The 14,101-nt window shown below is 59.1% G+C and overlaps 1 protein-coding gene across 2 annotated transcripts in view; it reads left to right on the top strand.

Moving 5' to 3' along the window:
- TNNT1 (troponin T1, slow skeletal type) overlaps positions 1 to 13,375 on the top strand; it is a 94,933-nt gene extending 81,558 nt beyond the window's left edge. The window contains exons 2-12 of one of the 2 annotated variants that reach the window (XM_074937842.1): positions 5,949 to 5,989; positions 7,200 to 7,232; positions 9,416 to 9,437; positions 9,908 to 9,971; positions 10,356 to 10,472; positions 11,242 to 11,319; positions 11,435 to 11,545; positions 11,815 to 11,924; positions 12,738 to 12,828; positions 12,978 to 13,018; positions 13,292 to 13,375. In XM_074937842.1, coding sequence (XP_074793943.1) covers positions 10,374 to 10,472; positions 11,242 to 11,319; positions 11,435 to 11,545; positions 11,815 to 11,924; positions 12,738 to 12,828; positions 12,978 to 13,018; positions 13,292 to 13,337 — 576 coding nt within the window. In that variant the 5' untranslated portion in view covers positions 5,949 to 5,989; positions 7,200 to 7,232; positions 9,416 to 9,437; positions 9,908 to 9,971; positions 10,356 to 10,373 and the 3' untranslated portion in view covers positions 13,338 to 13,375. Of the gene's footprint in view, positions 1 to 5,948; positions 5,990 to 7,199; positions 7,233 to 9,415; positions 9,438 to 9,907; positions 9,972 to 10,355; positions 10,473 to 11,241; positions 11,320 to 11,434; positions 11,546 to 11,814; positions 11,925 to 12,737; positions 12,829 to 12,977; positions 13,019 to 13,291 lie in introns of those variants that run through there. The other variant, XM_074937843.1, reaches the window with a different exon arrangement.
- The last annotated feature ends 726 nt before the right edge of the window (positions 13,376 to 14,101 follow it).

Here is a 14,101-nt window from a genome sequence, read left to right as displayed (position 1 = left end):
CTCAAAGTCTTGCCCTGACCCCCCAAAACTTGTCCCCAGCCCCACTCCCAGCCCCTCCAAACCTTCCCCCCAAACTCACCCCTGACCCCTGGAACCTTCTCCCCAAACTCCCACCTGGCCCCCCAAACCCTCCCCCAGTCACCCCTGACCCCTCCAAATCCTCCCTCCCAAAGTCACCCCCAACCCCCCAACCCTCCCCCAGTCACCCCTGACCCCTCCAAATCCTCCCTCCCAAAGTCACCCCAACCCCCCAACCCTCCCCCATTCACCCCTGAGCCCTCCAAATCCTCCCTCCCAAAGTCACCCCGAACCCCCCAACCCTCCCCCAGTCACCCCTGACCCCTCCAAATCCTCCCTCCCAAAGTCACCCCAGAACCTGCCCCCCAACTCACACCCGCCAGGCAGGTGCTGGAGGGCGGCTGGGGGGTGCTGGTGAGCGGCTGGGGTACAGGGGGTGTGAGGAGCCAGAGGACAGCGCCCCCAGAGGCCCGGGGAGCAGAGTGGCTGCATCTCTCAGCCCGGCTGAGACCGGGACGCTTGGCGCAGGAGTGACGGCGGGGGGGCGTGGTGGGGGGGTTTGGCACAGGGCAGATCCTGGCATCTGGCCACCCGCCTGCCCGCATTGTTATTTAGAGACACAGAGAGACAAATGCAGGAGACAAAGGCAGCCAGACCCCGAAATAGCTCTGACCTTTCTGCAGCTGCCGGCTCCCCCCCACAGCGCACCCTGAGCTCTGAGGCCACCCCAAGGACAGCCCAGCCCCCCACCCTGTTCCCCAAGCCCTGCCGGTGACCCTCACTCCGGACCCGCAGCCCCCTGCTCGCCCAGGCCTGAAACCTTCCCCCACCACCAAAGTGCTGATCTGTGTCTATTTCTCCCCCCCACAGGTGAACCCCATCAGCCATCACCATGTCTGATGCAGAAGAGGTGGAGTATGAGGAGTAAGTGAACGCCCCCGCACCCCGAGTTAGCCAGCCCCCACCCTGGGGCCGGATGGGAGCCAGTGCCCCCTAGAGAAGAAAGGCCCCGTGCCCCATTCCCTGCCCCCCCCCGCCTCCCCTGAACCAGTCAGCCCCCGCCCTGGGGCTGGATGGGAGCCGGTGCCCCTGAGAGGGGAAAGGCCCTGTGCCCCATTCCCTGCCCCCCTCACATCCCCTGAACCAGCCAGCCCCCACCCTGGGGCCGGATGGGAGCTGGCACCCCCAAGAGGGGAAAGACCCCGTGCCCCATTCCCTGCCCTGCCCTCTGAGCCAGCCAGTCCCTGCCCTGGAACTGAATTAATTTGGGCTGCCCCATGGATCTTAACCCTGGGAAGGCAGGGGGGTCCCTGGCACACAGCAGCCCTGGATGAGTCAGGACCCATGTCAGGTGCTGGCTATACTAATATGCAACAAGCTTCTCTCTCTCTCTCTCTCCTTTTCTCCGCAGGGAGCAGCATGAAGGTACGTGACGCTTTACCCCCCTCCCACCGCCACAATCAGTTAATCCCTGGTCTCTGTTAATTAGCCATTATTAGCTAATGACTGGGGCCTCCACTGGCAGTGAGAGAGGAGGAGAAGACCCCAGTGGGTCAGTCTGGGGCAGGAGTTGTCTGAGCCACTGAGGGAACGTGTGGCCGGGGAAGAGGCCAAGGCCCCCTCGGATGGGTCAGGCCAGGTATTTCCCTTCTCAGTCGCTCCATCCCCATTTGTTCTTAGGCCAACCGGCATCCATAGCTCATGGATAATCGGGTCGTGTTACAGTGGACATACAGGGATTCGTCCCATGATATGAACCTCTTCATACCTAATAGGGCAATAGGTACAATCTAGTGTGGTTAATAACCAGTCACTAGCCAATCAGTGATTAAATGATGGTTAGTAACTTCATCATTGTGTAGCCGTGTTTACAGACAAATAATCAATGACCAGTGGCTAATAATTATTTCCAATACTAAATGATTAATCATTTACTTATCCTGTTTAGATTTTAATATTTATTGCTGGCTGATAATGACGAACAGTAACAGAGAGTATAATTATTATGTAAATATTTTATTATTCAAATATTTAATGATAGCAGGTGATAATGATGATCAATAATGATTGGTAATTTAATCGTTACATACAATTTTAATGTTTACTTAGTTAATGACAAGTGGTTAATTATGATCTTAATAATGCAATTATCATTTAAATATTTTACTATTTGAATATTTAATTATAGGTGGTAATTACTATCAATAAGAAATGGTTCATAATTTAATGATTCTATATTTTATAGATTCTAAAATCTATAAAATCTATAGATTTTAACAGTCAAATATTTAATGGCAGATAGTTAACAGTTATCAATAAGAAAAGGTTAAAATTTATTATCTTCATATTTTAATATTTAAATATCAATAACAGATGGTTAATAATTATAAATAATAATTGGCTAATCATTTAGTTCTATATTTTATATTCAAATATTTAACAACATATGGTTAATCAATAAAATTATTAATTTATATAGATATTTTATATTGAAATGCTTACTGATGGGTGTTAATAATCAATTATAAATTCTTACAAATGTACTATACACACATTTTAGTATTTAATGACTGAAGGTTAATAATTACTATCCATCAGAATTACTATCCTAACCCTAACCCTAAGTATCAACATCATTCAGCCTGCTACTTTCCCTTAAAGGCTATTTCGTATGGATATTATTAGTCGTTATTATTTATGGTTATTTATTTGACCCACATCTTATGGCTGCCCCAAGTGCTGCTTTGGGAGGGGCTGGGTTTAGGGGCATCATTATTAGAATCACCTTCCAACTCCCTTTTAATATTTAAATTTCTATCTGCAGACAAATATTGGTAGGTCTTGCCCTCTTAAAGGGAAAGTCATCATCCGACATATTCCACCCGTAAAACAGGATAGCAAAGTGGCTTCCCTATGCTCCACCCCCAACTCCCCTTTAATGTTTCAATTTCTGTCTGCAGACAAGTATTTGTAGGGCCAGACTTCTTAAAGGGCAAGGCTGCCTGGACAGGAATCCGTCTTCTTTCACAGACTTAGCTGCTCTTCTGAATGGAATTGGGGGCGGGGTGGGGGGGCTTATGCCCCTGCCCCTGTTCCCCTTTAAATAATCAAATTTGTGTCTGAAGTCAAATATGCTCTAGGCCTGGCCCCAGCGTGAGGGGGAGGGTGGGGTGGGGGGATGGCTGGAGGAAGGAAGGACGGAGGGTTCCAGCCCCCACCCCCCCAACATCTGTCTCTGACGGTCTGTCTTTTCGCCCCGGAGGAGGCGGCTGCAGGGGAAGAGACGGAGCCCCCGGCTTCTTGGCCGGGGCTATCACAGCCTCTGGGAGACCTGTTCCCCCCCCCCCCACTGACCCCTCCCCCCAAAAAAAAACCTTCCCCCTGTGACCGGCTGCCTGGATGGGCCGCACTGAGAAGGCCACCCTGAGGGCAGACTGCAAGAACCAGGGCAGCCGCCCCACCTCCAAACCGGTGGTTTACAATCAGATTAACCGAGCCAGTAACAAACCAGCTTCTGTAGCACCAGGCCGGTTAACCCGAAGCCGAACGCCACCCCATTTAGGTTCCCATCCAGTCAGCCCCATCGAATATAGTGAGAGGTTATTCAAAACCCCATTTTACCCTGGGTGAGGTTCTTTCTAATCCCAAAGGATCAGACACAATTGCTCCCCGGTCAATGAATATTTCAGATCTCCCCCCACCCCCCCTCCCCCAAACACACGCTCACGGCCAATCCTCAACCCCAAAACCTGAGACTGCTCAGGAAAAATAAAAGACAAGGGTCCCAAAGGGTGAACTGCGGGTTTCGAGCACAGATGAGGCCCAAGGAGTTATTACACCACACATCCCATCCGGGGGATAAGATTTGCTCTCCGAGTCGCTAGAAGACAGCGACGGAGCATTAGGGGACAGGCACGGGATGGATGCAGCACAGCATGGGGAGTAGGTGGCCAGCCCTCTGTGGAGAAAGAGGTGGTTAGGGACTATTTAGAAAAGCTGGATGTGCACAAGTCCATGGGGCCGGATGCGTTGCATCCGAGAGTGCTAAAGGAGTTGGCGGCTGTGATTGCAGAGCCATTGGCCATTATCTTTGAAAACTCATGGTGATCGGGGGAAGTCCCGGACGACTGGAAAAAGGCTAATGTAGTGCCCATCTTTAAAAAAGGGAAGAAGGAGGATCCTGGGAACTACAGGCCAGTCAGCCTCACCTCAGTCCCCGGAAAAATCATGGAGCAGGTCCTCAAGGAATCAATCCTGAAGCACTTACACGAGAGGAAAGTGATCAGGAACAGTCAGCATGGATTCACCAAGGGAAGGTCATGCCTGACTAATCTAATCGCCTTCTATGATGAGATTACTGGTTCTGTGGATGAAGGGAAAGCAGTGGATGTATTGTTTCTTGACTTTAGCAAAGCTTTTGACACGGTCTCCCACAGTAGTCTTGTCAGCAAGTTAAAGAAGTATGGGCTGGATGAACGCACTATAAGGTGGGTAGAAAGTTGGCTAGATTGTCGGGCTCAACGGGTAGTGATCAATGGCTCCATGTCTAGATGGCAGCCGGTATCAAGTGGAGTGCCCCAAGGGTTGGTCCTGGGGCCGGTTTTGTTCAATATCTTCATAAATGATCTGGAGGATGGTGTGGATTGCACTCTCAGCAAATTTGTGGATGATACTAAACTAGGAGGAGCGGTAGATACGGTTTCAGGTAGGGATAGGATACAGAGGGACCTAGACAAATTGGAGGATTGGGCCAAAAGAAATCTGATGAGGTTCAACAAGGACAAGTGCAGGGTCCTGCACTTAGGACGGAAGAATCCCATGCACCGCTACAGACTAGGGACCGAATGGCTCGGAAGCAGTTCTGCGGAAAAGGACCTAGGGGTGACAGTGGACGAGAAGCTGGATATGAGTCAGCAGTGTGCCCTTGTTGCCAAGAAGGCCAATGGCATTTTGGGATGTATAAGTAGGGGCATAGCCAGCAGATCGAGGGACGTGATCGTTCCCCTCTATTCGACATTGGTGAGGCCTCATCTGGAGTACTGTGTCCAGTTTTGGGCCCCACACTACAAGAAGGATGTGGAAAAATTGGAGAGAGTCCAGCGAAGGGCAACAAAGATGATTAGGGATCTGGAACACATGACTTATGAGGAGAGGCTGAGGGAATTGGGATTCTTTAGTCTGCAGAAGAGAAGAATGAGGGGGGATTTGATAGCTGCTTTCAACTACCTAAGAGGTGGTTCCAAAGAGGATGGTTCTAGACTATTCTCAGTGGTAGAAGATGACAGGACAAGGAGTAATGGTCTCAAGTTGCAGTGGGGGAGGTTTAGGTTGGATATTAGGAAAAACTTTTTCACTGTGAGGGTGGTGAAACACTGGAATGCGTTACCTAGGGAGGTGGTAGAATCTCCTTCCTTAGAAGTTTTTAAGGTCAGGCTTGACAAATGATTTAATTGGGGATTGGTCCTGCTCTGAGCAGGGGGTTGGACTAGATGACCTCCTGAGGTCCCTTCCAACCCTGATATTCTATGATTCTATGATTCTATGATGCAGCGTCTACCAGCTAATTCGATCCCACCAGCAGCTTGCGGTAAACGGAGACACATTTAGCAGCTGCTCTTTGTGTCTCTAACAATGCTGGCAAACAGGTTAAAGCCTCAAGGCTCCTCAACACGGCTCTGATACCTGTCTACCAGGAATGGCCTTTTTCACCGTGGCTGTGCCCTTTTGAAACGTCCTTAAGGGTTGCTTCCAGGTCACCCAGCCTGCTGATTTGCTTAACCTTATGTGGCCCAGCTTTACACCCCACACCCCAAAACCTTCCCCCCAGACACCCTCCTCCCCGACTCCTGCAATCTGCCCCCTGAGATGGGACCCCGGGAACACACAGCCCAGCACTAACCCCTTGCTCTCTTTCTCTCTCTCTCTCTCTCTGAAGAAGAGGAACAGGCTGAGGAGGCTGAGGAGGAGGAAGGTGAGACAGCTGCACACCTGCCGCCCCCCATGCCGTGGGGACCCCACTCTTTCCTCTAGGTCACCAGGAGCAGAGACCTCACATTCCAGCTGGAATCAGGAACAAGCAACTTGATGGGAGTGGGGGCTAAGGGTAGAATGGGGCTGGGGCTGGGGGCCAGGACTCCTGGGTTCTCTCCCCAGCTCTGGCAGGGGAGTGGGGTCCAGTGGTTAGAGAAGAGGGGGCTGGGAGCCAGGACTCCTGGGTTCTGTTCCCATCACGTTTGCTCTCGTCCATGTTAGGTTTTCTCTTCACAGGCTTCCTCCTTTCTGGTTTGTCGGCTGAAGGGTTTTTTCCTCCCCAGGAGGCTGTGGGTGGGGTGGCCATGGGGGCATCAGCCAGGGTGGGGGCAGTGCAGAGGATGCCAGGTGTGTTCCTGACTTGGGACATCTCCCCACTGCGTTACTGCAGGGCCCCTCCCCCCCACACTGCATCACTGCAGGGCCCTCCCCACTCCCCCCCACTGCGTCACTGCAGAGCCCTTCCCCCCTCCCCATCACTTCAGGGCCCTTCCTTCCCTCCCCTCCACTGTGTCACTGCAGGACTCTTCCCCCCCTTCCCTTCACTGCGTCACTGCAGGGCCCTTCCCCCCTCCGCTCCACTGCAGGGCCCTTTCCCCCTCCCCCACACTGCATCACTGCAGGCCCTTCCCCCACAGCTGCCCAGTGCATCTCTGTCCCCCACTGCATCACTGCAGGGCCCTTCACTCTCCTCCTGCCACTGCATCACTGCAGGGCCCTTCACTCTCCTCCCGCCACTGCGTCACTGCAGGGCCCTTCCCCCACAGCCTCCACTACATCACTGCCCCCCACTGCATCACTACCCCCCAGTGCAGCACCCTTCCCCCCTCACTGGATCACTGCCCCTCTCCCCTCACATCCCATCCCGCTTCGCATGTGTTGGGGGGGCACATTGTGATCTCACCCGGGTGGAGGAGGGGGATGGGCAGGGACATTGAAAGGGGGGCGGGGGGCAGTCCCCCCCCACTAACGAGTAACCGGATTTAACGGGCCCCCACCCGAGCTGCCTTGGTTTAACCGCCTCTCCGTTTCTCTCCCGCGCTCGCTCCCCCCACCCCCGATCTCTCCTCCCCCCCTCCCCAATCTTCCCTCCCCTCCCCCTCCCCCATACCTGCCCTTAAACCCCTGCCCCTCGCCCCATGGCTGTGCAGTGTCTGAGGAACCCCAGCCGGCCGCAGAGCCAGGTATTTTCCTGCTTCGCTTCCTCCTTGGAGAAATACCCCTGAGATGGGGGCTTCGGTGGGGCGCCACCCTGCCCCCACAGGCTGAGGGTGGGGGGGTGGTGCCGGCGCAGCGGGGGATGGGCAGAGCTGGGCTGGGACCCCCAGGCCTTATCCCCCCCCCAGGGTAAATCACACACCCCCGCCCCCGGGCCTGGTGTCCGCACTGTCCAGTCCCCAGGAGGGGCGGCTACGATGGCTGGACACGGGGGTGGAGGGACAGACACAGGGGTGTATGTGGATGGATAGATCGAGAGATATGGATGGGGGGTGGCTGGGGGTGGATAGAGGGGGTGGCTGGGGGTGGGTGAATGGATGGGAGGTGGATGGGGGGCTAGGGATGGATGGGAGGGCTGGGGTGGATGGGGTGGATGGGGTAGATAGAGGGGGGTGGGTGGATGGGGGTGGCTGGGGTGGATAGAGGGGGTGGATGGATGGAGGGTGGCAGGGGGTGGATGGTGTGGGGTGGGTGGGGGTGGATAGGGGGGTGGATGGGGGTGGATAGATGGGGTGCGTGGGGGTGGGTGGGGGTGGATGGGGGGATAGAGGGAGGGTGGCTGGGGGGGCAGGGGGTGGATAGAGGGCGGTGGTTGGATTGGGGAGGTGGAGGTGGATAGAGGGGGGTGGCTGGGGGGGATAGAGGGGGGTGGCTGGGGGGCGGGGGGGGATAGAGGGCAGTGGCTGGATTGGCGGCGGCCTGGGCCTTGCCTAGAAATGGCTGGTTTTTGGCATGGAGGGAGGGCACCACCTAGAGGCCGGGGATCCCTGCACTCCAGTGACTGACACCTCCACCCTCCCACTCTAGCCTGGTCCCTGGGTCCCTGGCACGGCCTCCGCCCAGCTCTGCCCGGGGCGCCCCCCTCCCCCCGTATGTTTCTCTCTATATCTCAGCCTGGGGGCAGGGCAGGTGGTAAATCCCTCGCCGGCCAGGCTGGGCTGGGATATAGACGTGGGCTCCCGCAAACCCCGCGTGCGTGGCCGGCCGGTGCGGGTCCCGATACATGGGCGGCCGGGCATGTGCTCCCCATGTATCCGCGACGGGTCTGGGGTGCTGCCCGGGGCCTGGCGGGAAGAATGGATCGCTACGCCCGGCGACCGTATGGGATACAGTTCGGTTCCCGGGTGCATGGCCATGACCCAAATATACATTCACGGGGTTCTGTTGTCACGGGGGAAGGTCTGAGCTCAGCTTCCCCAGGGTCAATCTGGAGTCACTCCTGTTTGCAGTGGGGTCAGTGCTGGATTCAGATCTCAGTCCTGCCCCCCACCCCACCCCAAATCCAGAGTCACTTCTGTTTGCAGTGGGGACAGGGCTAGATTCTGATCTCAGTCCTCCCCCCACCCCACCCCAAATCTGGAGTCACTTCTGTTTGCAGTGGGGACAGGGCCAGATTCTGATCTCAGCTCCCCCCGGGTCCATCCGGAATCACCCCTGACTGCACTGGGGAGGAGGGGGCTGGAAGGGGAGCTGCTGGGGCGGGGGGAGGCGCTGAATGTATATGAGCCTCTATCTACATAGAGACGTGGCAGCTGCAGAGCTTGCTTGCCTCTAAAACTACTCACGAGAGACATGGTCTGTGTCCCCTGGGGTGGGGGAGCCCCCCCCCACTGCAGGCCCCTTCCGGGGGACACGTCCTCCTTACCCTCCTTCTCTAACCCTTTACTTGCCCCCCAAAAAACCTTCCATTGGAAGGACTTTTTTGCTCTGGCTTTCTCCAGCATCATCCTCCACCAAACCCTTCTCCGCGGCTATTCTTATGACACCCTCCCCCTTGGATCTCCGGTGCCGCTCCCTGCACCCCACCTTGCAGCCCCCCCACACTCCTCACAGATTTTCTTCTCTTCTTCAGGGATACATTTTTCTTCCTCCCTTTTTTTCCCTTCCTTTTTTTTATTTAACAGCCAGGACTCTCTCCAACCCTGCCCGAGGGGGGCCATCTGTCCGTGGATTCCCCCCCCACACACATCAATTCTCACCTCCCCTTATGAAGGTACCCTAACATCTGAACTGGATACAGGTGGAGCATATCAGGGGCTTTCTTGCTAAGAGGTTTTTGGGGTGTCCCCCCCAGTCCCCCACAATTTCCCCCCCCCACAAGTTGTTTCCCTCTCTCTGTCTAATAACGTTTCTCTTGTTCTCTTCACAGAAGAGGAGCGTCCCAAACCCAGGTAACTGCGGTACCCATGGGGGGGGGGAGTTTAAGATGGGGGATCCCCCACTTCCACTCACACCTGGGGTGCAGCCTGCACCCCACAAGTCAGAGCAGGGAACCCCACAACCTGGACAGGAGTACTGTCCCAATGCACTGAGCGACTCTATATAGCCAGCCACCGCGCCCCACCCGAGAGGGGCTGCATCCTACCGCTGGGCGAGGGGTCCCTGTGTACCCAGCCCCCACGCCCTACCCCAGAGGGGTTGCATCCTACTGCTGGGTGAGGGGTCCCCGTATATGCAGCCCCCGCGCTCAACCCCAGCGGGGCTGCGTCTTAGTGCTGGGCGGGGGGTTCCAGTATGCCCAGCCCCCCGCCCCACCCCAGAGGGTCTGAGTCCTGGGACCGGGGGAGAGGTCTGAACTTGTAACAGTCAATCGTGAAACCCTTTCCTCTTTGTCTTGTTTCTTATCCCTTCCCGCCCGCAGCAGGCCGTTAGTTCCCCAGCTGGCCCCCCCGAAGATCCCCGATGGGGAGAGAGTGGACTTTGATGTGAGTGTCCTGAGAGAGATCCCGCTGGGCTGCGGGGAGCGGGATGGGGGGCTCAGCGGGGGCTGCTGAGCTGCAGGGGGCTCAGCGAGGGGCACTGGGCTGCAGGGAGCAGGGTGGGGGGGCTCAGCGGGGGGTGCTGAGCTGCGGGGGGCTCAGCGGGGGGCACTGGGCTGCAGGGAGCAGGGGGAGCCTCAGTGGGGGGTGCTGAGCTGCGGGGGGCTCAGCGGGGGGCACTGGGCTGCAGGGAGCAGGGGGGACTCAGCGGGGGGCGCTGGGCTGTGCGGGACTATGGGCTGAGCAGGGGCTGTGGGGCGCAGGGGCTCAGCAGAGGGCACTCCCCCCCACGTGGGGTGCCCCCCAGCTCATGCTGTCTCTGCCCCCCAGGACATTCACCGCAAGCGCATGGAGAAGGACCTGCTGGAGCTGCAGACGCTCATCGACGTGCACTTCGAGCAGAGGAAGAAGGAGGAGGAGGAGCTCATCGGCTTGATGGAGAGAATTGTGGGTTCTGGGGTGTGCGGGGCGGGGGAGGGCCGTTGTGGGTACATAGGGCAGGGCAAGGAATTGTGGGTACTGGGGGTGTGCTAGGCAGATTGTAGGTGCAGGGGGGCAGGGCAGGGGATTGTGGGTATGGGGGGGCATGGCAGGGAATTGTGGGTATCGGGGGGAATACCAGGCGGATTGTGGGTACCAGGGGGGTGTGCCAGGCAGATTGTAGATACAGGGGGCAGGGCAGGGGATTGTGGGTACCAGGGAGGAATACCAGGAGGATTGTGGGTACCGGGGGGGCAGGGTAGGGGATTGTGGGTACCAGGGGGGTGTGCCAGGCGGATTGTAGGTACAGGGGGCAGGGCAGGGGATTGTGGGTATGGGGGGCAGGGCAGGGAATTGTGGGTACCGGGGGGAATACCAGGCAGATTGTGGGTACCAGGGGGGTGTGCCAGGCAGATTGTAGGTACAGGGGGCAGGGCAGGGGATTGTGGGTAGGGGGGGCAGGGCAGGGAATTGTGGGTACCGGGGGGAATACCAGGCGGATTGTGGGTACCAGGGGGGTGTGCCAGGCAGATTGTAGGTACAGGGGGCAGGGCAGGGGATTGTGGGTACCAGGGGGGAATACCAGGCTGATTGTGGGTACTGGGGGGCAGGGCAGGGGATTGTGGATACCGGGGGCATGCCAGGCGGACTGTGGGTTCTGGGGAAGAGGTGGGGCCAGCTGGAGAGCACTGCGGGTGGCAGGCCATGCCCTGACCCGTCACCGGGCCCCTGGCAGGAGCGCCGCCGAGCGGAACGGAACGAGCAGGTGCGGGTCCGGACCGAGAAGGAGCGGGAACGCCAGGCCAAGCTAGCGGTGAGTCCCCCCACATCCGCCCCCCCCACTCCTGCACTGGAGTGGGGTCGTCCCCTCCAGTCTGTGCCCCCCCAAGCTGCGTGGCTGACAGCTCTGCTCCTCCCCACACATGCAGGAAGAGAAGCTGCGCAAGGAGGAGGAGGAGGCCAAGAAACGGGCCGAAGACGACGCCAAGAAGAAGAAGGTTCTGTCCAACATGCCTCATTTCGGCGGCTATCTGGTCAAGGTGAGGGGGGGGTCAGGGAGGGTGTGCAGGGGGGGAGGAGTATGGGGAGCGGTCTGAAAATCACCGGCTGCTCCACCCCAGAGGCAGCTGCATCTCGGCGCCGGGTGAGGGGTCCCCGTATAACCAACCCTGGCGTTCCACCCCAGAGACGGCCACATCTCAGCACCGGGGGAAGGGTCTCTGTAAAACCAGCCCCCGGAGTCACACCCCAGAGGGGCCGCCTCTGGAGGGAGCCCGTGTTGACGTGACCCCCATGCCCTGTTTGCCAGGCCGAGCAGAAGCGGGGCAAGCGGCAGACGGGGCGGGAGATGAAGAACCGGATCTTGGCCGAGCGACGGAAGCCCCTAAACATCGACAGCATGCGGGAGGATGAGCTGAGGTACAGGGGGCGCAGTAGGGGTGGGTGCTCAGGGGACTTCATTTCCCACGATGCTCTGTGTTGGGTTCCCATTTCCCATGATCCCTTGGGGTTAGCAACCTTGGCTCCCCCTTGGCCATCTATAGTCCCATTTCCCATGATGCTCTGCGCTTTGTTCCCATGATCCCCTGGGGTTAGCAACCATTGCTACCTTGGCCGTCTATGGTCCCATTTCCCATGAGGCTCTGCACTTGGTTCTCATTACCCATAATCCCTTGAGGTTAACAACCTGATCAATCGCTACTTTGGTCATCTGTGTCCGTTTCCCTTGATGCTCTTCTCTTGGTTCCCATTTCCCATGATCCCCTGGGGTTAGTGACCATGGCTACCTCTTGGCCATCTATGGTCCCATTTCTCATGATGCTCGGCGCTTTGTTCCCATGATCCTTTGGGGTTAGCGACCATGGCTACCTCTTGGCTGGTCTATGCCCCCCTTTCCCATGGTGCTCTGCGCGTTGTTCCCATGATCCCCTTGGGTTAGCGACCACGGCTACCTTGGCCCATCTGTGCCCCCATTTCCCATGATGCTCTGCACTTCGTTCCCATGATCCCCTGGGGTTAGCGACCATGGCTACCTTGGCCCGTCTATGCCCCCCTTTCCCATGATGCTCTGCGTGTCGTTCCCATGAGCCGCTGGGGCTAGCAAGCACGGCTACCTCGGGTGGCGCATGCCTCCCGTTTCCCGGGGCGCTCTGGGTACGAGGGGCCCGTGCGGGGCGGGGGGCTGACTGGCAGCCGCCCCGATCCCGACAGCGCCTCCTCCTGGCCCCGCAGGGAGAAGGCCAAGGAGCTGCACGAGTGGATCCACCAGCTGGAGTCGGAGAAGTTTGACCTCATGGAGAAACTCAAGCGCCAGAAATACGAGGTGAGAGAAGGGGGCCGGGGGGGGCCTTTCCCCGCTAGGGGGCGCTGGCTCCATCCAGCCCCGGGGTGGGGCATTGGCTGGCTCCGGGGGGGGCAGAGGCTGGCCCAGCTGGGTAATAACTGGTTCTCCCCCCCCCCCCCCGTTTGCAGATTAACATCCTTTACAACAGCATCAGCCATGCCCAGAAATTGTGAGTAGCCTCCGCGGTGTCCCTCTCGGGGAAGGGGGGGGGTCCCGGTTCCGGTCCCGGGACCAACCCCCGCAAATGCTTCTCCCCCCTCCCAGCTGCCCGGGCGGGCGGGGGAGGGGGGCAGCGCGGGGCGGATGCCGAGGCCAGCTGGCCGGGGTGGGGGGGTGAGGCCGGGCTGGGCCCGGGGGAGGGGCCCCGGGGGGGAGGGGGGTGGGGATCTGGGGCGCTGCTGACGCCTTTTCTCACCCGCCCCCTCCCCTGTTCTCTCCGCAGCAAGAAGGGGGCCCCCAAGGGCCGCCTGGGCGGCCGCTGGAAATGAGCCCGGAGACGGAGCAGCCTCGGCCCCCCCAGCCCCCCACGTGGAGACCTCCCCCCCCGCGCCTCCCCCGCAGCCCATCAGCCGGGGGGGCTCCCCCTGTGCCCCCCCGCATGGGCCTGGTGCCTCCCGCCGCCCGGCAATAAACCGGCCTCCCGCCCGCACAGGCGCCGCCTCCGAGTGCTTTGTGGGGGGGGGCGAAGGGGGGCTGGAGAATGACCCCCCCGCGGCAACCCACGTGCGCAGACACCCCCCGGCTGTGAGTGGGGGCGGGACTCTCCCACGCCCCGCCCACAAAGGGCGCCCCGAGGGGAGGGGTCCGAGAACAGGGGCGTGGCCAGGCCCCCCCGGGGGAACCGCTGCGGGGGGCGGGGAGATTCCCCAGACTCCATTTCCCATGAGCCCCTACGGAAACCGGCGAGGGGGCGGGGCCAGGACTGGACGGAAGCCGGCAGGAGGAGGCGGGGTCGGGCCGGGCGGAAAGCAGGAGGGGGCGGGGTACGGAAACCGGCGAGGGGGCGGGGCCAGGACTGGACGGAAGCCGGCAGGAGGGGGCGGGGCCCGGGCCGAGCGGAAGGCGGGAGGGGGCGGGGTACGGAAGCCGGCAGGAGGGGGCGGGGCCCGGGCCGAGCGGAAGGCGGGAGGGGGCGGGGTACGGAAGCCGGCAGGAGGGGGCGGGGCCCGGGCCGAGCGGAAGGCGGGAGGGGGCGGGGTACGGAAGCCGGCAGGAAGGGGCGGGACCCGGGCCGAGCGGAAGGCGGGAGGGG

This window comes from Natator depressus, chromosome 23, assembly GCF_965152275.1.
Source record: "Natator depressus isolate rNatDep1 chromosome 23, rNatDep2.hap1, whole genome shotgun sequence".
NCBI lineage: Eukaryota > Metazoa > Chordata > Testudines > Cheloniidae > Natator > Natator depressus.
This window is presented reverse-complemented; position numbering and strand designations above follow the sequence as displayed.